Source organism: Parasteatoda tepidariorum, chromosome 9 (genome assembly GCF_043381705.1).
Source record: "Parasteatoda tepidariorum isolate YZ-2023 chromosome 9, CAS_Ptep_4.0, whole genome shotgun sequence".
Taxonomy (NCBI): Eukaryota; Metazoa; Arthropoda; class Arachnida; order Araneae; family Theridiidae; genus Parasteatoda; species Parasteatoda tepidariorum.
This window is the reverse complement of record NC_092212.1, coordinates 52,241,158-52,266,248: the sequence shown is the minus strand read 5'-3', so window position 1 is coordinate 52,266,248 and position 25,091 is coordinate 52,241,158. Positions and strand designations below refer to the sequence as shown.

The 25,091-nt window shown below is 28.6% G+C and overlaps 1 protein-coding gene across 1 annotated transcript in view; it reads right to left on the bottom strand.

Annotated features, from left to right (window-relative positions):
• Positions 1–2,689: 2,689 nt before the first annotated feature.
• LOC107442501 (angiopoietin-1-like) overlaps positions 2,690–25,091 on the bottom strand; it is a 79,119-nt gene continuing 56,717 nt past the window's right edge. Inside the window, exons 5-8 of the mRNA XM_021147508.3 lie at positions 19,582–19,739; positions 16,071–16,167; positions 11,901–12,071; positions 2,690–3,088 (exon numbers count right to left, since the gene is read on the bottom strand). Of these exons, the coding sequence (XP_021003167.1) occupies positions 2,772–3,088; positions 11,901–12,071; positions 16,071–16,167; positions 19,582–19,739 (743 nt within the window). The 3' untranslated portion in view covers positions 2,690–2,771. The remainder of the gene's footprint in view (positions 3,089–11,900; positions 12,072–16,070; positions 16,168–19,581; positions 19,740–25,091) is intronic.

Below are 25,091 nucleotides of genomic sequence, written 5' to 3'. Positions count from 1 at the left end.
AATTTAAAAGAATGAGATACCACTATCAGACAAGACTAAAAACAGATTAAATTTTGTTATTGATCAGTCATTTATTTTGTTTTCTTTATGTTAGTAACCCTAACTATTCTGCGATCGTTAATTGAAATTGTAAATCTAACCAAACATCCACAGAAATAATTAAAAACCTATTAAATACACGCTTTTTTTCTATGTTTATCTAATTATTTGGTCATAGCAGGTAAGAGAGGTTGGCATTAAAAAAGATTTTTGAAACTAAAAATAAAACACTAGATGGCACCACTAAGTGCATGGAAAATAAATGCTAACCGACTCATTCTCAAAATTATAAAATATCAGAATTGACTATCAGACTGCGCCATCTATTGTAATTCATAAAAACCTATTTGAATCATTATTAATTTTAAAAATAATAATTGAACATAAAAATAAAAATTGAAAAATTTCCTACGAAGGAATTAATTATTTAAAGCACTTTTATTATTAAAACTAAAATAATGAAATAAAAGCAAAAACAAATAGAGAATAAATAATATAGCAAAAATAAGAATAATATACATAATCTTATAAAATATGTATAATTATATATACCAATAAAAATCATAATAAAAAAATAATAATCATCATTATAACGAAATTAAACTGTTATAATGACGTAAAGTTTTCGTTAAAATATAAATTACTTCTCATTTATTTTTTCTCTTTGAATCGCGCAACATGAAATTCAAGTTTGCTTCTTTTTTTTTTTCGAGAACATTTAATTACGTTTAAAACCAGGTAATTATGCATTATTTTACTATGAGCACATAATAAAAAAAGCGTGTTAAATAAATTTAAAAAATATATATACTAACAAAAAGCCCTCTTTATTTGTGGAGACAATCGACTTTTACTTAAGAAAACAATCAAGAGTTATAGGTATCACACGGGTTAGTGGAGCAGGGGGTGGAGCTACTTCTGTATTAAAAAAAAATTGAAATTCAATATCCCACAATGTAATTATTAATATACATAAATATAAAATATAATTTTAAAAATTACAGTCTGTGTCATTACAACTTGCATAATGTATTTTTTTTACGAAAATATTCTTAATAATTTGTCATTCTCTGTGAGCCTAGTGCAATGAAGTACTTCAATGTTCTGAGCTCTATAAGCACAGCATTCCTGAAATTTATATATATATATATATATATATATATATTTCCTAATTTTAATNTATATATATATATATATATATATATATATATATATATATATATATATATATATATATATATATATATATATATATATATATATATATATATATATATATATATATATATATATATATATATATATATATATATATATATATATATATATATATATATATATATATATATATATATATATATATATATATATATATATATATATATATATATATATATATATATATATATATATATATATATATATATATATATATATATATATATATATATATATATATATATATATATATATATATATATATATATATATATATATATATATATATATATATATATATATATATATATATATATATATATATATATATATATATATATATATATATATATATATATATATATATATATATATATATATATATATATATATATATATATATATATATATATATATATATATATATATATATATATATATATATATATATATATATATATATATATATATATATATATATATATATATATATATATATATATATATACAAGAAAACACGAAGAAAGTTAAGAAAAACAATAAGTTATTTCATTCTCTGTTGTTACATGTTATTTTTACTTTTTGTGTTCTATTTTATTTGTTGTAATTTTTGTAAAAAAAATCATGAGTGCTCCTCACACTATTGTATTAATATATTTTGCTTTGGCTTTATTGATACAATATCAAAAGGCACTCTGTTTTGCGGATATAATCATGTGGGGTGATGAAAAGATTATATCTTTTTTTTCCCGGTTTTTTTTAAAATAAGATTTCATCCTTTTTTTTTTTAAACTACTGTTTGTTATTTTTTTACTTATTATTTCCCCCCTTTTTTTTCATATGTCTACAATTTTTCTTTGTTTTATCTTCATTTTGAACTTATAAACATATCGTTGCATCAACTCTTAATTTTTGACTATTTCTAATGCAGCATTTATGAAAGTAAACATAAAATGCCAGCATTAAAAATATATTGTTTAAATATCTCAAAACTGCAAAACGTTTTAGTCAACTGTTTAATCATATTTCTCTTGAGTAAAAAAAAAAAAAAAAAAAAAAAAAAAATTTTTGTTTCGCATTTTAACTATTTTTACGTTTTAATGGTGCTTTTTTCAAACCCTCTAGTTGTTTTAGATAATAAATTAATTAATAAATTTATTCTAAAACCAAGTAAAAGATTTTTTTTAAAAATCAAAAACATAGAAAATGTCATTAATTAATGTAATTCCTTTAAGAATAATCGTTTGACGTATTCCAATTGCTACGCCAGCAGAAAAGTAGTATTCTTTGTGTTAGAGTTAATAATATTTTTCACATGCAGGATACGGAATTTTTAGAGAATGAAAAACGAAATAGGATTGACTTATAGGTACAGTTTCCTTAAAACAACAAAATTTTTACCACTTTTATAATAACATTAATGCCATACAAATTCTATTCAATTCTTTTACATTTTATTCCGCAATTGTTAAGACAAAAAAGGATTATACAGAGAGAAAAAAAAAACAAGTTTTCTAAAAATCAAAAGGATCAACAGTTGTAGAAAATTCTGTACTTTTTAACGACCCAATTGACCTTCGATGTGTGGGTCGAATCATCATACGGGTGGCCATTAGAGAATAGCTTGGACCATGCCACTCATGCCAATACACTCCTTGATATTCGTTTGGATTAATTCCCTGAAGATATTTGCCATTCAGGTTGCTAGCGTCACACTGGTTGTACCACCACCCTCCTGAATGATCCAGGGCACAATGTCCTCCTTCCCACAGATCGTAATCTAAGTCTTTAGTCGAAAAGGGGATTGAGGCATGATACGTCAGACCATCACCTGTAATGCATTTTAAGAAGGGTTATAGTACTAAAATTAACAAAGCCAATTATTGGAATCAATGAAATGGATGGTGTTTTCTACCTTGTTAAGAGCTGTAAGCTCTTGACGGCCTATATTTCCAGGTTAGTGTTTTTGACGTGTTTTGAAACCATTTGGCTCAGAACGTGATCATTGTGTTTTGAGACTCTCTTAAGTTATTTCTTGTGTATTTGTTACCTGATTTATTTGTGTTTAAATAAAGAATCGTTATAAGAATCTTCATTTGAAGACCTGTTATTTCAAGACGTAAGAATTGTCATTTGAAAAAAAGAATCGTTATAAAACACTTCTCACCTGGTGGACAATATACCCAGGGGCCTCCATCAGAAGGGAAGGTGGGCGCACGATGCGCCCACTTAAAGGTTGGGGGGGGAATTTTTACGCTAAATAAAACGAATAGTTTGGGGGGGAATTAGAATTTGCCCAAGAATGCGCCCAAGAGCTTGGGGGGGATGGGGGCCACTGAATATACCAATTTTGAAATTTAAACCTAAATGATAATTCGTAAAATGAACTTAATCTCGAATAATATTCTAACACTAACGTATGATGGTGCAAGACTTGCACCAAGAACAAACAGTCATAAACAAGTAAAAAGAGACCAAATCAGAACTGCTATAAAATCGAGTTCTTTCTAAATCTAGCAACCATGTCACATTTTTTAACAATACATATCTAAATAACTAAGACAAATATTCGCCAGAATTACTTAATTTTATTAATAATTTATAAAATACAGCATATTTGACCTTGAAAATTACATAAATTATTTCTTTGGTTAAAAACAAAAAAATCAGTTTTAAAATATCGCCTCGCAGATTAAGCTGTAGTAAACAGCTGTATACCTTGTAAGCAGAAGTAAAGCAGGTCAAGAGCTCGAGATTGTTGTTGTTTGCATTTACACCGAAGAGCCATTACATTATGACCACCCTCCATCTATAACAATGGGCTCGCCCAGGTTTTCATGGTTTCTCGCCCAGGAACAATGTTTTCATGGGGCACATTAGGACCCATAATCCTCATAGAACAATCCCTGACGTCTGTAAGCTACTTGAACATAGTTGCAGACCATCACCCATTCATGGCAACAGTTTTTCCTGCGGGGATGGTGTTTACCAACAGGATAATGCACCATGTCATAAAGGACGAATCGTCATGGATTGGTTCGAGGAACATTCCAGTGACTTTCAAGTCATGTCTTGGCCCCCAAATTCACCTGAGCTTAATCCAATAGAGCATTTGTGGTCCTACTTGGAAAACCAAATTCATACTGCTACGCTTCCCCCTCGCAATATGAGGGAATTGCAGGACCAGATGGTGAGCGCTTGGTACCAGATACCTCAGATTACCCATCAGCACCTTGTGGAATCAATGCCACGTCGGGTGCTAGCAGTTTTGATGACTAAAGGTGGTCCTACATGTTATTAGCAGGATGGTCATAATGTAATGTCTCTTCGGTGTATATTGAAAACGCCATCCACATTGTACAGTGCGCAAAATATAAAACGGACCACACTGAATAACTTGTGATCTAATGATTGTTCTGAATAATTATGTTTTGAGACTCAATCTTAATGGTTCGAGGGGGTGGCCTCAAATATGCAAATTAATTAGTGCTAACGATATTTTAAACGGTGATAGCGGATTGCGCTAATGGTTTTCTAAAACATGGTGGACTGCGGTGCTAACATCTTATCCCCCTTGAAAAAGGTTGGTCTACTGCGCTCAAGGTAACCCTTATGAGCATCGCTCCTACTTCAATTAAGCAATAAAACAATTTCTGATAGAAACATCGCTTCGCCAATATTTTTCGTCAGAAGCTAGAGTGCTGTGGGGGGGGGATATATCAATAAGTGTTCCTCCATCTTTTGGTGATTTTCAATTAAAAGGAGTTTTTTATATGTTGTAAATTTTTTGTAATTTTAAAATGCAAACTATATTTAAACTATGAAGAAAAAAAAATTCTTTTTAAGGTGACAAGGAGCTTTTAAAGTTCTGAAAATCGGTCTAACTTTTAATTAGACCAATGCAATTCTTTCAAGAATATTGGTCAAACAATTTTTCCAACTTATTGTCTCAAAATAGTTAAAAAGTAAACGTTCTGGGTGAAGCACCAAATTTTAATTAAATTGTAAAAACCTTACTTTTATATTTAAAACTTTAATTTTAATGAATTTTAAACCAGTCTATATTAACCAAACTTCTGCATGTTATTTTTTTAAAAAAAGATTTCCACTTAAAATGTTCTAATTTTTACAGTTAATACACTAAAAAGTTAATGACTATAACTCTGACCAAAAGCCATGGTTGGCAAATATATATTTTTTTTTTGCTCCAAAATCGTATATATTTGATTTGAATCTGATATTTTTCTTTAAATAAAATTTATTGGATTTTTTAAAATTTACCATTTAAAGCATCTGATAAAAGATTTTAATAATACTATTGTTTAAAAGAAATAAAACTAAAATAGTTAATATTTCTTACTAAAATGGATAAAATTATCATATTTTTATAAACTAATCACTGAGTTAAAAAAAAAATCACAATTATATTTTTCAGGCTCATTAATCATGATTAATTAATTATGATAATGATTGTTAAAAATCTGGAAACAGTTATTCTACTAGATACCTGATGGAAATTAATTAGTTTAGGTAAGAAAACANAGGGCTCTTCGGTGTATATTGAAAACACCATCCATGTTGTACAGTGCGCGAAATATAAAACGAGCCACACTGAATAACTTGCGATCTATTGATTGTTCTGAATAATTACGTTTTGAGACTCAATCTTAATGGTTCGAGGGGATGACCTCAAATATGCAAATTAATTAGTGCTAACGATATTTTAAGCGGTGATAGCGGATTGCGCTAATGGTTTTTTAAAACATGGTGGACTGCTACTGCTAACATCTTATCCCCCTTGAAAAAGGCTGGTCTACTGCGCTCAAGGTAACCCTTATGACCATCGCTCCTACTTCAATTAAGCAATAAAACAATTTCCAATTTCTGATAGAAACGTCGCTTCGCTAATATTTTTTATCAGAAGCTAAAGTATTGTGGGGTTGGGGGGATATGTCAATAAGGTTCTTCCATCTTTTGGTAATTTTCAATTAAAATGAGTTTTTTATGTGTTCTAAATTTTGATATTTCTGTAATTTTAAAATGCAAACTATATTTAAACTATGAAAAAAAAATTCTGTTCATTTTAAAATGACAAGGAGCTTTTAAAGTTCTGAAAATCGGTCTAAATTTTAATTAGACCGATGCAATTCTTGCAAGAATATCGGTTAAAAAACTTTGCCAACTTATTGTCTTAAATTAGTTAAAAAGTAAACGTTCTGGGTGAAGCACCAAATTTTAATTAAATTGTAAAAACCTTACTTTAATATTTAAAACTTTGATTTTAATGAATTTTAAATCAGTCTATATAAACCAAACTTCTGCATATTATTTTTTTAAAAAAAGATTTCCACTTAAAATATTCTAATTTTTACTGTTAATACACTAAAAAGTTAATGACTATAACTCTGACCAGAAGCCATGGTTGGCAAATATATTTTTTTTTACTCCAAAATCGTATATATTTGATTTGAATCTGATATTTTTTTTTAAATAAAATTTATTGGATTTTTTAAAATTTGCCATTCAAAGCATCTGATAAAAGATTTTAATAATACTATTGTTTAAAAGAAATAAAACTAAAATAGTTAATATTTCTTACTAAAATGGATAAAATTATCATATTTTTATAAACTAATCACTGAGTTAAAAAAAGAATCACAATTATATTTTTCAGGCTCATTAATCATGATTAATTAATTATGATAATGATTGTTAAAAATCTGGAGACAGTTTTTCTACTTGATACCTGATGGAAATTAATTAGTTTAGGTAAGAAAACACAACTGAAAAAAAAAAACGTCTTTCTGGTTTGAGGAAGTCTTGCTACAATCTGACTACATATTGAATAAGATATAAAAGCACTGCATTTTAATTAGCAAAGAAGTAAATGGGTGTAATTGAAATATGTATTTAGCCAGAAAATTATTTTAAATGTATTAAATGAAAAACTACTATTTAAAAGTTTCATATCACACTTATGCACGTATAGTCAGTCTATTTTGAAACATAATAATTTACATGCATATCACTTTCGATATTTCTTAGTAAAGAAATCCTCGTTATCAATAAAATCGAACTCAAAGAAATAGTTATCAAAAGAATGTTTTCAATTATTTAATTGTATAGAAATATTTTTTTCAATTAATATTTTTCATCATTTTGTTGAAATTACTGATTTATTTACTTATTTTAAATCACTTTTGATTTGCATTAATGCATTTTTTAATGAAATAATGAAAGGGATAATATAATAGTAATTTCAATGCATATGCCTTTTATTTATTTCATAGTAAGAAAATCACTTCCTTAATAAACATGCATTATCAATTAAATTAGATTTTTAAGAATCCCTACCTTAAGGAATGTATTTATTAATTACACTGCATGAAAATATTTAAAACATATATTAATAATTTTTTCTAAATTAATTCATAATTAATGCTATAAAAACTATGTTCATTTAAGTTAACGTTCTTTTTTTTAAAAAAATACAGCTGATTTAAATAAGTGATTTTTTTAAACAAATTCAAATGATTTAAATTACAATTTTAATCATGACTGAAATCAAGTGATTTAAATTAGACCAACAATAACAGAAGCAATCAGAAACTTAGAAATCCAGTATATTTTTTCTATTTAATTTATGATGTTTTTAAAGAAAAAACATGCTGAAAAAACATAAACGTTGAATTATTTCGTCAATTTTTTTTCATTTAAAATTATTTTTAACTAATTCTTTCTGTTTTGCTTTCTGTAACTTTGTAGTAAAAATTGGATTTTTAATGTATATGGAAAACTAATTTTAGGATGCTTAGAATCAAATATTTACTACAAAGTTACAGTGAACAAAGAAAAAAGAATTAAAAATCATTTCAAACGAGACAAAAAATGAAAAATAGACAAAATAATTCGATTTTATATTAATGTTTTCCTTAACAGCATCATAAATTAAATGAAAGTTGCACATTTAAAATAAAAAAAGTATACATATAGAAGTTATATATTTAGAAAAATATTCAAGCATCAATTTTCTCAGGTATAATCCCAGGATAAGTTAACAAAATTATTTTAAAAAAAACATTCTTAAGGCTGTTAAATCTAACTAATTGACTTCTATGAATTAGACAAAGATTTATACAAACACTCATATTTATATAAAAATATTTAAGCGAATGATTTTACTCTCATAAAATTCATGCATTTTGCCCTAAAATTATCATTAAATAAAAATGTTGAAAAGATTTTTAAAATGGCCTCTTCCTATTCCAAAAAAAAAATAAAAATTCAATTCAGAAGGAAAGTATCTACTAATTAATGGCATAAATACTGTCCTATACTAAATTAGTGAGAAAAATCGTGAAATAAATTATCTATAAATATATGTGGTAAAAAATAATAAAAGAGTAAGTTTTTAAAGCAGTTTTTAAAATTGCTGAGAATAGTTGGTCTAATGCTTACATAAAGCATTTTTAAATGCATTTTATTCTAATTGTAAATCTAATTCTGATTGCAATATCTCAAATTAAATAACTTGGCATAATATATATATACAGTAGGGAACCGATTATCCGAAACGATCGGGACCATCGCTATTCCGGATAACTGATTTTTCCGGTTTTCAGAATCGCTACAAAAAGCCGTTTTTTTTATTGTTAAACCCAACTAAAAAAAAAAAATTTTGGAAATAATCTTAAAAAGAAGAAAAAACGGTGAAGTACTACACTAATGATTATTTCCAAAATGATGGTAAGGTAAACATCTTTCAAAAAAGAAAGAAAAATCCTAAAATCTCATGAGGGAAAAAAAAAAATTTTTTTAAATGGCGGGAAAATTTATCGAATTTTGTACCGGTTTTTGCACTGTATCTAAATTACTTGCCACGTTTAAAAAGCTATTCACTCTTTTGGTAGAAAATTCAAATCAACATAAATAGCTCTTCATGGTTCACCCATGTTCTGCTCATTAATTTTGAATTTTTTAACCATATATTTAATAAGTAATTAATTGGTATAAGGTATCATTGTCAGATATTTTTTCAATCATTAGCTTGAGCATTTTTGGCACGATGGATGAATGAAAATCCATGTCAACAAGATTTTGGTAGTGCTTCTATGCTCTATACATTGTACATTGATTTTGACTTTTTTACCCATAAATATAATAAGTAATTAATTATATTACAATCTCAGTTTTTCCGATTATTGAGTTAAGTCACGGTACGAGAAAATCTATCAACTTAAATAGCTCTTAGCAGTACACGTATAACTCTGTGTATTGATTATATAGAGCTTTTTTTTATATTAAAAAATAGCTGGTTACAAAATATTCTACTGCAGTTAAGTGATAGCATTACTTAATTTTTTTAATTTAAAAAATAACTAGAACTTGGAGATGGCCGGTTTTCGGACAAAATCGTAAAACGAATTCTATACATTTTTTTTCACAAGCGAAAATAATAATCTGTCATTTAGAAATTAAATAAAGATTTTATTTAAGTCGTAGACTACATATTCAAGGATATTTGTGTATGTTCAAAAATATTTTGGATTACGACAATCTGTGCAAGGCTCCTTACAAACTTCTTCATAGAAAGACCAAAACTAATTTGGTTTAAATTGTAAAAACTTTTTCGATGCCTGCAATTTTCTCGTGGCTTATGGCAACTTCTACAAAATATGCTTCCTAAACTGATGTAGCCACTTTTAGGGTACTATTTTATGTAATGAGTTAATATTAATTAGCATAAACTACCAATGAAAGTAGATACTTGAATTTCGCCATGTGTATAAGTAAAATTGCTATAATGTGAGACCTGAAACTATTGTTTCTCCTTTCTTGTTTTTCCTTAGGAGTCTTATGACAACACATTTTTCTCATCATGCTCCGGCCACCTGCTTTTGAAATCAAGTGGCATATTATTTGTAGTCATTTCCTTAACAGTTGATAGTTAGTTTTAGCTCTCATTATATACCATATAAAGAACTATCCTCAGAATCACTCATTGTGTGATAAAAGTCAATAAAATAACAAGCCTAAAATAAACAATTAATTGTAATGTAATGCGAATAATTTCATAATCAACAACTGTTACTATCTAGCGATATACACTCATGGTCAAAAAAATTAGCGCACCAAGAAGGAATCGTCAAAACGAGGCGAAATTTTACATACCTAATGACTGACTACTTTTATATAAGTAAATTATTAGAAAATCAAAGAAAAACGACAATCTTTGATTTTCTAATCATTTACTTATATCAAAGTAGTCATTACGTATGTAAAATTTCGTTTCATTTTGAAGACTTCTTCTTGGCGCCATAATTTTTTTGTCCATGCGTGTATTTCCAAGTTTCTTCCGAGAACAGTTCATCTCCAGAAAATGGCATTTTTTCGAACTAAATTGAGATTTCACTACACAAAGTATGCTATGCCAAGTAGGAGGACATGAATTTTTTTATCCTAACTACGTATCTACGTCAGCTAAACTCTAAAATGCAAGAAACTCAATTTTGAAAAGAAAGTGTAGAGGACTAGTTTTCGAACTCATGGATTCAATTAAACGACTTTGGTTATTCTTTAATCATTTTTTTTTTCAGTTATTTCAGTCATGCTCACTTTTGGCTCTAGATAAGAAATATCAGAAATAATGTTAAAAAACAAAGGAAAAAAACAGGAAAATCGGCCCCAACTACATTCGCTACTACTATTCGCTCTTAGGCAAAAGTCTTTTTTCTAAGACAATATTGAAATTTGTAGCACTTTTATTAACATTTAAATGACAACAGAAAAAAAACTTATGCATCGGAATTGAGGCTTTGACTGCATTGAAAGTGAACAACGAAATATTTTTCTATTGTTAGTATGGTGACAAGGGTGCTCATCAATTCAATTAAACGACTTCGGTTTCCCACACTATCTATGGTTAAATTCTTTCCAAACGTGGAGGTCCATTTATTCAATTTTTTATTTATTTAAATGTAAGTAAATGCGTGATGTAAAAAGAATAATTGAAATTTATATAGCTCAAAGTTGTATAGGAAGATAAATGCGAGAGCTTTAAGCAAATTTAATGATAAACCTCATTTTGAAATCAATCTGCGTTTTTGGAAAAAGACACAAACAGATAATAAAATGTTTATTTTGCATTTTATCTAATAAAATTTCCGGAAACCTGTAAAATACATATTTTCGAAAAAATACCAACGAATAATTTGGCGCAAAATTCAAATTTTCACCAAAAAACAATGAAAATTAATTTTTCATAAGATTTCTAAAAATAATCTCGAGGGCGAAAAACGTATGAGGAATTTTAATAATATCCAAAAATAAAATGAAAATTTTAAAAACGAATTCGTAGATGAAGTCGCAACAATAAACTAACAGAATGATTTGGTTTAAATTTATTCGCAGTCGAATCGAGATACTAAATCTGTGAAAGCAAATCTGTATTAATAAAATAAAGCAATCTTTTAACCGAATTGTTTTCAATTTTGATTTTATAAATTTGCTAATCGTCAAGAAACAAAAGTTACTACAAAAGCAATCTGGGTAGGCAAGCGACAGCAAGCAGAGGTTGAACCCCTAGTTTATAAAAAAAATTCAAATACTAGATTTAAAATAAACAAATATTAGAAATATATTACCTGCATTCCCGTCTTTAAGAGGCCCTAGAAGTTTCAACATGTATTTTTCTTTTTCGCTGCCTACAGCAAAAGCACTGTATATTGCAAAAGCTTTTTCGTTATCGAAATCTTCCAAATCAACACGCAATTCATACAAATCTTGATGAGTCATCTGATAGATATTTTCATTCCCTTAAATAAACAGCCAATATTAAAATGCTTAGTACCATAAGTTGGAATTATTATTGGAAACATTCGTAATACTCATCAGTGACATGGCGAAAAAAATTCCATAAGAAGGTGGATTCAAAAAAATCATGAAGCTGTAATGAAAGTACAAAGTAGGCGCACAAAAAGGAAGAAAAAAATCTATACCATCCTGGGGCTGCTAACGCATTGCTTACAGTCCTATGTGTTGAGTATAAATGTGAAATTATTTGGAAATGCAGTAAAAATAAAATGATGTAGAAACATATTTTCTTATTGCACGCCTGCTTATATAATTGATTACCAAAGTCAAAACTTTTGATGTTTTTCCATTGATGCACCAACATAATCCTGATGGTAACCATCAATAATTCCATCATGAACCATTATTTTTTGATGGTAACCTATATTTTACCTCCATGTAGGAATTCAGACTGATTTATGATAGTCCAACATTAGAATAGCAACTTGTTTAGATGGTTTGTTCACGCTTGAACCATCACGAATTTAAAACATATCATAAAAATCAAATGTTGGAGCGATCATGAACAACCATCATCCTAATGTAGGAATTCGGACTGATTTATGATGGTCCAACATTAAAAAAAATTGTTCTGATGATATATTCCTCAGAACCAACAAGAATTCTCATTAAACAATCATGGAAATGCATAGCTAGAACCATTGCGGATCATCATGGATTGCTGGTCCAAGATAGTTAAACTTCTGTTGAGGGTTAAGAATCATAGTATTAAAGTAGCATTTTCCATCATGGAATGATGGAAATTTGTTGGCATGGTGACCATCTTGCCAAACAAAAACCATGAACACGTAATGGAAAATGTTGGATGATGGTGACCATCAAGTGATGTTAAACCGTTATGAATCGCACTGAAACCAACATAAACCATAAGAATTATTTGATGGGACCATCAAGAATTTTGACTTGGGATATATAATTGCTTACATGATATTTTTCTTATTGCTCTCAGATATTATGCTTAATTTTCTCCATGTAAATCCTTCAGTTTCCTTGATTGACACCATGAAAATCATTCAGTTTCCATGTTTACCCTGTGTAAATTGCCCAACTTCCATGCTTGCCCCCAAGTGAATCCTCCATCTTCCAAGTAAATCTTCCAAACTCGTCATTTTAAACTTGTGAAAGTTAATTTCCGCTGAACGCGAAACAAAAAGCATAACACATTTCGAAACAAAAACATTAAGTTTTAGGTAGATATTCACAATAACGAGATTTAGGTATATATTCACAATAACAAGTCGGTATCTACTATGTGTCTAACCGAAGAACCCCTCCCGCCGCAGAGGCTGAGTTTATCAGCTGCTATGGAAACAAGAAAAACGCATTTAAAGAAGGAAACTTTAAAAACTTCTCAGGCCGACTCTTGTCAAAATCTATCTCAATAGTTTACCCATATCCCAATTTGAAGTAATTTAATTTCATGACTACAAAGACAATTCTCTGGATAACTGGCGAAAGGAATTCTTTAGTAAGTATTGGAAATTTTTCATGGAAGACTCAAGTGGCCTCAGATAAAAATCTCAAGAAATTCTATTGAGTGTTTAAGTAAGAAGGTAGAAAGGCAGGGAGAATTTAATTATTGTTCTTTAGAAGGCAGAACTAATAGTTTATCTGTTATAAGAGTTTTTTTTTTCTTTTTTATAAAAAATGTGCATTTTTAATTTGTGCCTATTAACGAGATTTGAATGAGATAAAATACAAACCCTTATAACTTCTATTCCTATCATATTGCGTTAACCGGTTAACGCCCAGCGTCATATATTTAGGACAGTTCCTTTTTTCACAGACATTCATTGTGGTGGGAAACTTTTTTCAGTATTTTCATTTATCTGGGTGAATTAAAAAATTCTCAGATACCACAATGATTTAGTTATTTCTGATTAGATCTAGAAATATAAAGAGCAAGTACTTTTTGCTCTATCAAAGACTTTTTGAATGCTCTAACTGTAGAAAAAACAATTAATTTCGATAATATATTTCACCACTTTTTCCATAAAACCACTTTTTGCATTATATCAATATATATCCTCGGGACAAAACGGGTTAAGTTTTATTCAATTCAATTCCGCGTAAACGAAATGTAATAAAAGCGATCATACTTAATTTGCCTAAATTTGAGTATTGAATTTCTCCTATCTTTTGCCCCTCCTTTCCTCCATTTTAGGCCAAACATGGAAATTTTAAAAAATGTCGGGTCATTTTGGTGCGTATATGTCCCATTGGCCAAATCAATAGACAAACCATTTAGTTTAACTCTAGTTTTTTCTATAACATTAGTTTTAGTTGTGTTTTATTTACTGAACGAGCTACTTTAATCCATTCTAAAAACATAGGATTAATCTCAAGTGGAATGATAATGCATTTTTAAAAAGTCGAATTTGCTAATAACCGTAGAAAATTTAAAAAACAAGAGTATTTTGAAAATTTCTCAACAGAAATAAGTGCTTGCTCCAATTAAATTGCTGATATTTTATAAATGTCTTTACCTTTAACAAAAACCTTTAAAATAGCAGAAAAATAAAATTAGTGCGTCGCAGTGTTAAAAAAAAATATTTATTAGAATGGTGCATTTACGCGCTTTTGGCCGAATATGGGTTAATCCTCAAAATTTTCTTGTGATTTTTATTTTTATGGGAGATATTTATGCGAGTTTACCACAAATCACGATATTTTCCGGTTTTTTATAATTTTTTTCTTCTTAGAATTTGACTGTACTATTCTCTTTTAACAGAATTACAACTTATTCTCTTGAAACAATGTTTTTGAATTTGTATTAAGTAGAATTATATTATTATTATAATATTAGATTTTGCATTGTTGTCATTCAGTGATCTGCTGAGCATAGATCTGATTTCGCCAAAAAAGGTTATAAAAAATATATGTAAATCAATTTAATTAATTAATTTACTTTAGAATTTATTATATTATTATAATTATACGAGCGTTTATTCAAAGAAAAAAAAACAAATAGATAAAACATAATAATTATCGAATTCATCCCATCTCTTAATTATCGTTTTATTTACTGATTATTTTGAATTTTACAGCTGTGTTTTTTTCTGAAACCCTAAATTGCATCAATTTTTCCGAATCAACGAAATAAAATATGATAATTATCGATTTTAATACAACATTAGTTTATTTTCGTATTTTTTGATTTTATAATTAAAATTGTATATTTTGTAGTAGTGTTTCTCTTCGACTCCTACAACGATCTGATTTTTCCGAACAAAAAATACTTAAATAAATAAACAAATAAAATTAAATAAAAAAATAAAATAATAAAAACGAAAATAATAATAACAAGAATGCATGATAAATTTTGTTTTATTTATTTATTAATTCATGTTTTTTTATTTTAATATCATTTTCATTATCATTATTATTGCTATGAATTTTGCAGTAGTGATACTCTTCCTGAATTCTACACTGATTAAGTTATGCCATAAAAAAGTTCTTAAACTAAATAATCTAAAAACACATTTTTATTTATTTTTTATTTATTTATTTGTTTTTTTTTTTAATTTTTTTTTTTTATTATTTTNAATTTGTTTTTTTTATTTTTTTTATTATCGTTATTTCGGATTTTGCATTGGAATATCTTCGAAATCCAATTTATCCTATAAAAATGAGTAAATAAAAATAAAAAAAATGATAAAAAAATGAGTAAATAAAAAAAAATAAAAAAATGAAATGATAAATAATTTATTTATTTACTTGTTTTTAACCTTTCAAGCTAAATTTCTTTCAAAAAATTAAATTACTTGTAAAAAGTTAACATAACTTAACTATAAATAACGCATAAGCATTATACAATCCTGAAAAAGGTTATAATTTTCCAGACTCTTTCCACACTCGACAAGTTTGTGCTGTTCCAAAATTAAATATCGCTAAAAAAAAGCTACATTTTACTGTTTTATAGAAATAAGATGTATGCTTACCTAACCAAAACTCTCCACCAATATTTCCAAAACCATACTTGTAATCTTGCCACTCTCGAAAAAAATTCACAGATCCATCTCGGCGTCTTTGAAAAACCTAAAAGGAAAAAGGTTAGCAGAATGTTTTGCCAATATAAATAATTTTAAAATTCATTATATTAATCTAGTCGATATCTTAAAATTTCCATTTTATTGTTTGTTTTTTAAGTATCATTTTTCTTAGAGTAAGGTAAAACAGGTAACATAAATCGTATCAAAATTCACGCAAAACAGTCGTATTTTCTAATTTTTAGATCGCTATCGCTCGTCAGTCTTCAAGACTGACAACGCAATGGAGCGCAGGAGAATGCCTGATAGACTTGGGTGTCTCGGACTAAATTTGTATTACTTTAAGATTTTCTATAAATTTCTCTGGGCATAAGTGCATATTTTCAGAAAAAAGAAAACACCTTTTTATTGCTATGAAACCAGTTTCAAATTATTAGGAAATATTAAAAAAAATAATTGCAAAGTGTCCTTAAAATAATGCTGACATCTTAAATTCCAATGAAACTATGTTTGGGATAATTACATGTTTAATGTAATGACTGCTTTTAATTCACATTTTTAATTGGCCTTATTAAAAAGGATATTAAGAAAGCGTACCCACTTAGAGTCAAAAATTAATATTTAGGAAAATAAAATATTGAAAATGTTATTCCAATCTAGCGATTCAAGATTGAGAAAGGAAGAACTGAAAACTTCAAAACCTGCTTGGTAGCTGGAGGAATGAAACATGAGAAAAAAGTTATTTTTTAAGTTTCATCAAGCAAGCAATCTTGTTTAAAATCACAAGAAAAAAAAATTCGCGTGTACAACTAGTTTAGATCTTGGCGTGATCATGAAGAAGTACGCAAATAGTTGAAGATTGGCTAGCAATATCGAGCAGAGGGTGTAGCCTTTGATATATAATTAAAATTAATTATACAAACTATTAAATTATAAGTTAGGGTATTAGACGAAATTAAATAATAAAGAGCGAGCGAAAAATCTGAATTACACCAGGGGGGGGGGGAAGGTAAAAGGACCAGGCACTAGAGATGAGACTCGGGCTGAGCTAGACTGAACCAGTCTCGGGCTGAGTTCTAGAGCCCTAAAGCTCTGGCCCGTTGGAGGATCGGGCTCGTTTACTGAAGAAAATGTTTCAGGTTCGGGCTATCTCAGATTCATGACAAAATTTTCATAAACTTTCTTACTACTTTTAAACAAACGTTTTGGTTCCGTTATTAAGTATAAAGAATGTAAAATTTATAAGGGTATAAAAATTTAGAACGAACTGCTTCTCCTGCTTATCAGTCAGACTCGGGCGGACTAGAGCTCTAAGTAATCCTATGTATATCTGGCTAAAATTCTTCGGGTTCGGAACTCGAAAAGCAAGCTCGAGCTCAGTTCTACCAGGCACCCAATCAAAGGGGGCAAAAAATCGACGAGTATTTACATTAAAATTTTAAATCTGTTACTAGCTATCTGCTATAATGTATATAATTCTCAATAATAGTATTATGTAAATACTTCGCTATAGTGTAAAATTTCTTGAGGATTAAATATGATATTTCTATCCGCATTTACTTAAGAATGAATATGAAATACGAAGCGAAGTTTTCATCAACATGTATGGTTTTAATATATGTTTAGGAAACGATGTTTTTATGAACATATATGTTTCCAATATATGGTTTCTTGGAAAATAAAATATGATATTTCCGCCCGCATTTACTTAAGAATGAATATAAAATACGAAACTAGGTTTTCATCAACATGTATGATTTAAATAAATGGCTTCTTAAGGAATAAAATATATTTCCGCCTGTATTTATTTACTTAAGAAGGAATTTAACATACGAAACGATGTTTTTATGAACATGTATGGTTCCTGTACATGGCTTCCTAAGGAATAAAATATTATTTTTCAGTATTTACTTAAAAATGAATTTAAAATACAAAACGATGTTTTTATGAACATATATGGTTCCAATGTTTGCTTGCTTTTTAATTTCGTAAGTTACTATTTTAGTCTCTCAAGAGCTAATTAAGGCGCATCCATCAACCTCTGCAAGCCAATTCTCTAACATAAAGGTGGAATTAGGCCAATTTTTTGTAATCTGAGATTGATTTGGAACTGTCATATTTTCCAAAAATACCCATATATGTGTAAAAATGTATACATAAAATATTGAAAAGAAATAAAATATCAACAAAAAAAATTAGTACAAAGCAGCTAAGGCCGAATCATGTGTATGGAGCTCACACAAAGAAGGATTAAGTTTTTTTTAATTTTTTCAACGCAGGATTTATTAAATCGGATTTCATACTAATGTATGAGAGTTATATTTCCCGAAAAAGTCCGCTTAAATAAAATAAAAAATATCAGCAATTTTTTTTTCTTTTTTTAAGTCTTAATTTGTCCGTAGCATGTAAGCAAAGCAAGTATGGTGCAAACTAGTGCAAACCTATAAATAGACTTCTCGCAGATTTTTTTTACAATTTTAAGATCGCGTTTAATTTAAAACCAGTTTTATATTAAAACATGAGCGTCATGGATAATATCAAAATGCTGAAGGAAATATGTACTAATATAAGGTTATAAACACTAGCAGAATTTTTTTTTTTTTTTTTTTTTTTTTTTTTTTTTTTTTTTNTTTTTTTTTTTTTAATAAAGCCTTTTTCAATCCAAAACATGCAGTGTAATGTGAGAGCTAACGATAGAAATAACACATTTTTCATTTGAACAAGATTCATTTGAAACTGGTTTTCTATTAAAGTATGGGTGTCATATTTTGCGGAAATAGCCATATATGACTATAAATTTTAATGGAATATTTTTAAAAAAATCTTATTTAGTCCTAAACATGCAAAGTCCAAAGCTAACATTAGAAAGGATATTTTCCGAATTTTTTATAATGTTTCCCAACCCAGAATTCATTTGAAACCGGTTTAATATTAAAATATGGGTATATTATATTTTTCGGAAAAATCCATACATAACTATAAATATTAATGAAATATTTTTGAAAAAATCCTATTTAGTCTAAAACATGCTAAATCATTTTACACTTCAAAAGCACTTTACGATTTTTTCTTTTTTTTCTAATCTTTCCCAAAGCAGGATTAATTTGAAACCGGTCTCCTATTAAAACATGGGCGTTGTATTTCGTGGAAATATGATTTTAACATTAATGAAATATTTTTTGAAAAAAATTTATTAAGTCGAAAAGAGGAAAATCTAGTGCATATAAATAGATGGTTGATTTTTTTTTTCAGATATAAAGGTAATATTTTTCAATCGAATCATACGCCAAATCCTTTAAAGAAACAATACTGTGAATAAATGTTTTTATTATTATTATTTTACTATTATTATTATTTCATTATTATTATTATTTTATTATTATTATTATTTTATTATTATTATTTTATTATTATTATTTAATTAAAATAGTAAAAAGTCTCACTAATATAAAATAGTAATTACCGTCCATCCACCACCATCAACTTCCATTTCACAATACACAAAAATTGGTCTTTGTGCCATATCCATCTGTATAAGGTAAACTCCAGATTCATTTTTCATTTCTTGTGGCAGATTTGAACAATCCCTCGGAAACCTTTCTTTCTCGGTGCCGGGGCAATCTATTAAAATAAATATCTAAATCACTTAAAAGAGAACACACTACGATGTTAAAGGGAAAATTCGTCAAAAAATCCACTGCTCAGAAAAAATTATATCATTCTCTATCTCTCTCTTTTTTTTAGTAGGACAGCTAAGCAACGGATTTTCCGAAAAGAAATTTTACCTAAACACCGTAGTGCGATCCCTTGTTAGCGTTATAAATAAGAAAGGTTTCAAAATATGAATTTACTTTCAAATGAAAAAGAATTGATCGCTTCTCTCGCTTTTAAGAGCGGTAGCAAATGTATTTCGTTTCTAACTTTCATGTGAGAAATTTGAGTAATTATGTACAACATTATGCGTATTAATTTGCTGTTTCGTTTTACCATTTTTTTAAAATTTCACATAGAAGTGAAATAACTTCAATAAAGTTCTTCCGTCGATATTTCGATGATTTCTTTACTACTTAAATGACTCATTTTAAATCCTCTTCACTAAATTATTATTCACCGTATTATGTAAACAAATGATTTTCAGCCAGAAAATTTAACTTCTTTTCCTTTTTTTTTAATTGAAAAAAATTTTAATCGATAAAATTTCTGAAAAAGTATTTTAAATTTTGCGATAATTTTAAGCAATAATATTTTTCATTATTGTTTTTCCTTTTTAATTGTTATTAAAATATTCAATTATTACTCCTTATTTTTAATGTTGGAAACTGATTCAAGTAAAAATAAAGGAGCATAATTTTTTTATATGAATAGGTTGTTTGTTTCTATCAAAAATTACTTAGCCTGATGGACTGCAACTATATTAATGCAAGTTTCAAGATCGATTTCTAATTTTTATCGAAATAATTTTTTGATTGACAGGACATTGTTTTTTGTACTATTGATAATATTCTCACTTCTTGCTATCTGGACTCACTTCCTGCACCTAAGCCCTGGATCATTGTTGTCACATAAGTCCTTCTCAGTGGACATATTTTGTCCTATCAGTATCAAATGGTGACAAATGATAATAAAATAATAAACTTTGAAATTTACACAAATTATGATTCAAAACAACATAAAAGCATATAAAAAATACTCATTTTTTCTTAGCTCTATTTCAGTTATTTTTCTGACGAAACGATGCATAAATATTCACAAATATGTGATTTCTTCAAAATTTAACAGCCATGACAGATTTACAAGTGCTGCCAACCCTCCAAATAAAATAAAAGAAGTTCGAAAGATTTTAATACGCAAATCTAATGTTAAAATGGGATCTATTTATCCCAACAATTATCTATTTGGGACGTCTGATGGGATATATATGTCCCGTCAGGTTTAAGAAGAGATAAGGCAACTTTATCAATTTAGTCACAGTTTTGAGATATATCTAAAATTTATAAGAATAGTCAGGTGGAAATGTTGTCTTAGACATCCAAAGTATTCCACCCGGGTAGTTTTTTTTTTTTTTTTTTCGCCTTAAAAAGAAGGGGGGGAAATGTAAAAGAAAATGATTTTTGTACTTTGTGTATTATTGTTGCCACTGGTTAAAGGTTTAACTCTGTCATTGTCTTTTTGACTTGAATTTAACTTTTTAAGAGCACCGACTACAAATCATTAACTAAATATAAAAACAATTGAAAAAAACTTTTTACTTCGACTGAGAATAATTTCTAATCGATTAATATATAGAGTTTTTGAATTTTAATCTTATTACATAGGTAATAACATATTACATGTTGTAATTTAAATAGCATGTTTTTCTTCATTTGTCACTTTTTGAAATCCCAAATTTGTGCTCTTTCAGCGCACTATTTTCATAAACTACTCAATGTATTGATAACAAATCTTCCACTGAGTTAATACGCATTGTAATTATACCTACATTCTTTCTTTAAAATACAATAATCTTTTGTAAAACGAAATATAATAATTTTGATTATTGAATCACAGAACAAAATTCATGTCGCATTTGGACATTTACATGGAAACCACTATATACAAAAACATGCTTAATTTCTTTTCTCTAAAATTTGAAATTACATATCAAAACCAAAAGGTTTATTTTGAAATATGCATGTATAAAATTATTTTGAAATGAATCTTCAAAACATTTGTCACACAGTACCTTTGTATAAGTCACATTAGTAAGAAAAGAAGGTTATTCTACTATGAATTAATTTTAAGTGTTTTACAGTCAAAGATAATTATTGTCAAAGATTAATTTGTGTTGTATTTTTAATTTGTGCTGTATATTTGGTATGAAAAAAATTTTTAAGCCTACTCTGTAAAGCATACGCATTAATAAGTATGCAATTCACTAACTTCAGTAGAAAAAAAAATTTCTTTTGCTGTTAATATTTTTCCAATATGTTAATTTTTTTCCACTAATATATTACTGATTTATAATAATTAAGTATAAAGTTAACAAGTCCCACAGTGGACTGATAGTAAAGACACGGTTCCCAGTAGAACACCGAAGTCAAGCATTACTGCCTGCGGTGAGTAAGTGAGTGGGTGACCTATTTTGATCAGCCTGCGTAGCGTAGGGACCGATGGTGCGTGGTATCTGTCCTCGTTAAACTGTTCTAACGTAAAGTGCTCGACTTCACGATCTGGTCATCGGGCTACCCAAGCAGGAGGGCCATCCCGTCTGCAGAGGATCAAAATTGCGATGGCATGTCCTCGGATCATCCTCAGGGATGTTTCCCAGACAGTCACCAATAGCCCATTGGGAAGCTCTAGTGCGATCTAAATGAAGCACTTACCTACCTAGGAAGTTAACAAACTTTATACTTAATTATTCTGTCCATGAGCAATTATTCAAGTCAATGAGCTGTGATTTTTAAATGGGTAAGACATTGAACTGTTATGAAGAATCGGGTTCGATCCTCAGTGGTGGCTTGAAGCCCACCCCGCTTCAGCTGGATGAGTTGCTGTTGTTGTTGTTAATTTACGTCGCACTAGAGCTGCACAATGGGCTATTGGCGACGGTCTGGGAAACATCCCGGAGGATGATCCGAAGACATGCCATCACAATTTTGATCCTCTGCGGAGGGGATGGCACCCCCGATTCGGTAGCCCGACGACCTGCGCGCGAAGTCGAGCACTTTACGGTAGCACAGTTTAACGAGGACCAATACCGCACACCCTCGGTCCCTAAGCAGACTGATCCAAGTGGTCACCCACCCGCACACTGACCGCAGCCAGTGATGCTTGACTTCGGTGATCTGCTGGGAACCGTGTCTTAACGATCAGTCCACTGCGGGACCTGGATGAGTACTAGTTTGTCTGGGAAGTAAAGGATGTCTGTGCACAATGCTGACTACCTTGCCAAAATCAGTAGTAGTCAGATTGTTGACCCTTAACCTCCATGAACAAAGAGCACAAAGAGCTGTTGCTGGAATGCTTTACTTTTATTCCAGTCAATAATAAAGCAATTAATAAAATAATAATAATAAATAATAATAATAAATAAATATCAAAATAAAAGAAATAAATTATTTCACAGTTAAGGTAAATATATAATTTTTCACTATCCCATGAATCGAATAGCAAATTAATTAGTAATCGGCAAATTTCGTCGAAGACCGGATAGAAATAAAATAGGTATTCTGAGAATCGTGTTTTAAAATGAAAGTATAATTTAAGTAGTTAGAAATTTTAAAAATGAATAAATTAATTAATTGAAAATGAAATATTAATTATAAATAAAAAGTATACTGAACTTTCTTAAAATATATTTTATTAGTTGAATTTAAAAAGTGAACAATATTAAAGTAGATACGGATTAAGTGACTTTAAGTCTAATTTTTCCAGTTATTGTACATAATGAATAATAATATATCAGTAAATAAAATAAAATCAGCTTATAAGCAGAGGAAATAAAAATGATTATTTTAAAGTAACTATTGATAATTCGCAGTTAAAATTGATTGTTACCGTTTTTTTTTTCTTCCGCGTAGCATCAACGGGATTTTGTAAGAGCCCCCAATTAATTTAATGGACTCGTAATTTCTATCTGCTCAAAGCTCTAAATATTTTCTTTTATAATCACAAGAGAAGCCTCGGTTCATTCTCGCTAACCCCCGAGAGTCATGTGCAATTCCTTCCGATGAAGTTTCTCATTCTTTTCTACAAAGTTCTTTTTAATACCTTAATTTTTATGTCTCAATATTTCCTTTATATTTCATTCTAATTACATTAAAAGCTTCGCCCTTGTTTATCAATCCTCGGAGCTTATAACCAGGGACTAATATATCTATGCTTATAACATTCTAATTATTCCAAAAAATTTGAAATTTAAACAAAGCAAGACGCTTTGACCTTAATTTCATTTGTATTTTCTAAATAAAATAAGAGAAAATGATTTTTCGTGAATAATTTTTTCGATTTTTTTTGTCGACTGGTCAAGCAAAATTTGCCGAAAAGTTAAAATGTTTCGGAGTCACAGCTACCTCCCATCCGAACGCCCCTGTGTGTGATCGCATATGCGAATCGTTTATATAATGAGAATGTTCCATTATAATTTATATTAATTTTATTCTTATGACAACCAATGAAACTGTTTCGTCAGAAAAAGCTGGATCATACCATGTGATTTTTCCGCCCGATATGAATACACGAGCCAGTCATCATGTTCACATGATTTGTATGCATGCCGGTACATAAATTAGTATAATTTTTTATACTGATTTTTAATGAATAAATAAAAATGATTTATCAAATACGTAAACAAATCTAAAGCAAAAAGTAATCAATTAAAAATTATCCGTTGCCAACGTTAGGTTGACCCTTGTGAACGCGAAGTCTGGTTGCTAAGGCACTGGTGTGACAAAACTATGGATGGTGTTTTCTACACTAGGGAACGCTGCAAGCTCGGGACTGCCTAAATTTCCGGGTTACTGTTTCAGTTGTATTTTAAAGAGATTTGGCATCATTGTGTTTTGAGATTCTTGCAAACAATGTATTTGATTACTTATTACTTATGTTTACAATGCTAACAATACTTGTGTTTACAATACTAAAAGTGTTAACACTAACGTAAGATGGTGCACAGCTTACAACACGAACAAACAGTAATAAACAAATGGAAAGAGGCCAAATTAAGACTGCCAAAAAGGCGAGTTATTCAAAATCTAGCAGCCATGTCACTTTTTTTAGTAATAAATAACAAAATAACTAAAGCAAATTTTCACTCCAAACTCCCCAGAATTACATAATAACATTAATATCTTATGAAATACAGCAGATTTGAGCTCAGAAATTATCTAATTTATTTCTTTTATTGAAAACAAAATTATCCGTTTGGAAACATCGCCTATCAGAATAACATGTAGTAAGCAGCTGCAAACTTTTTAACCGGCTCTTAAATACTAA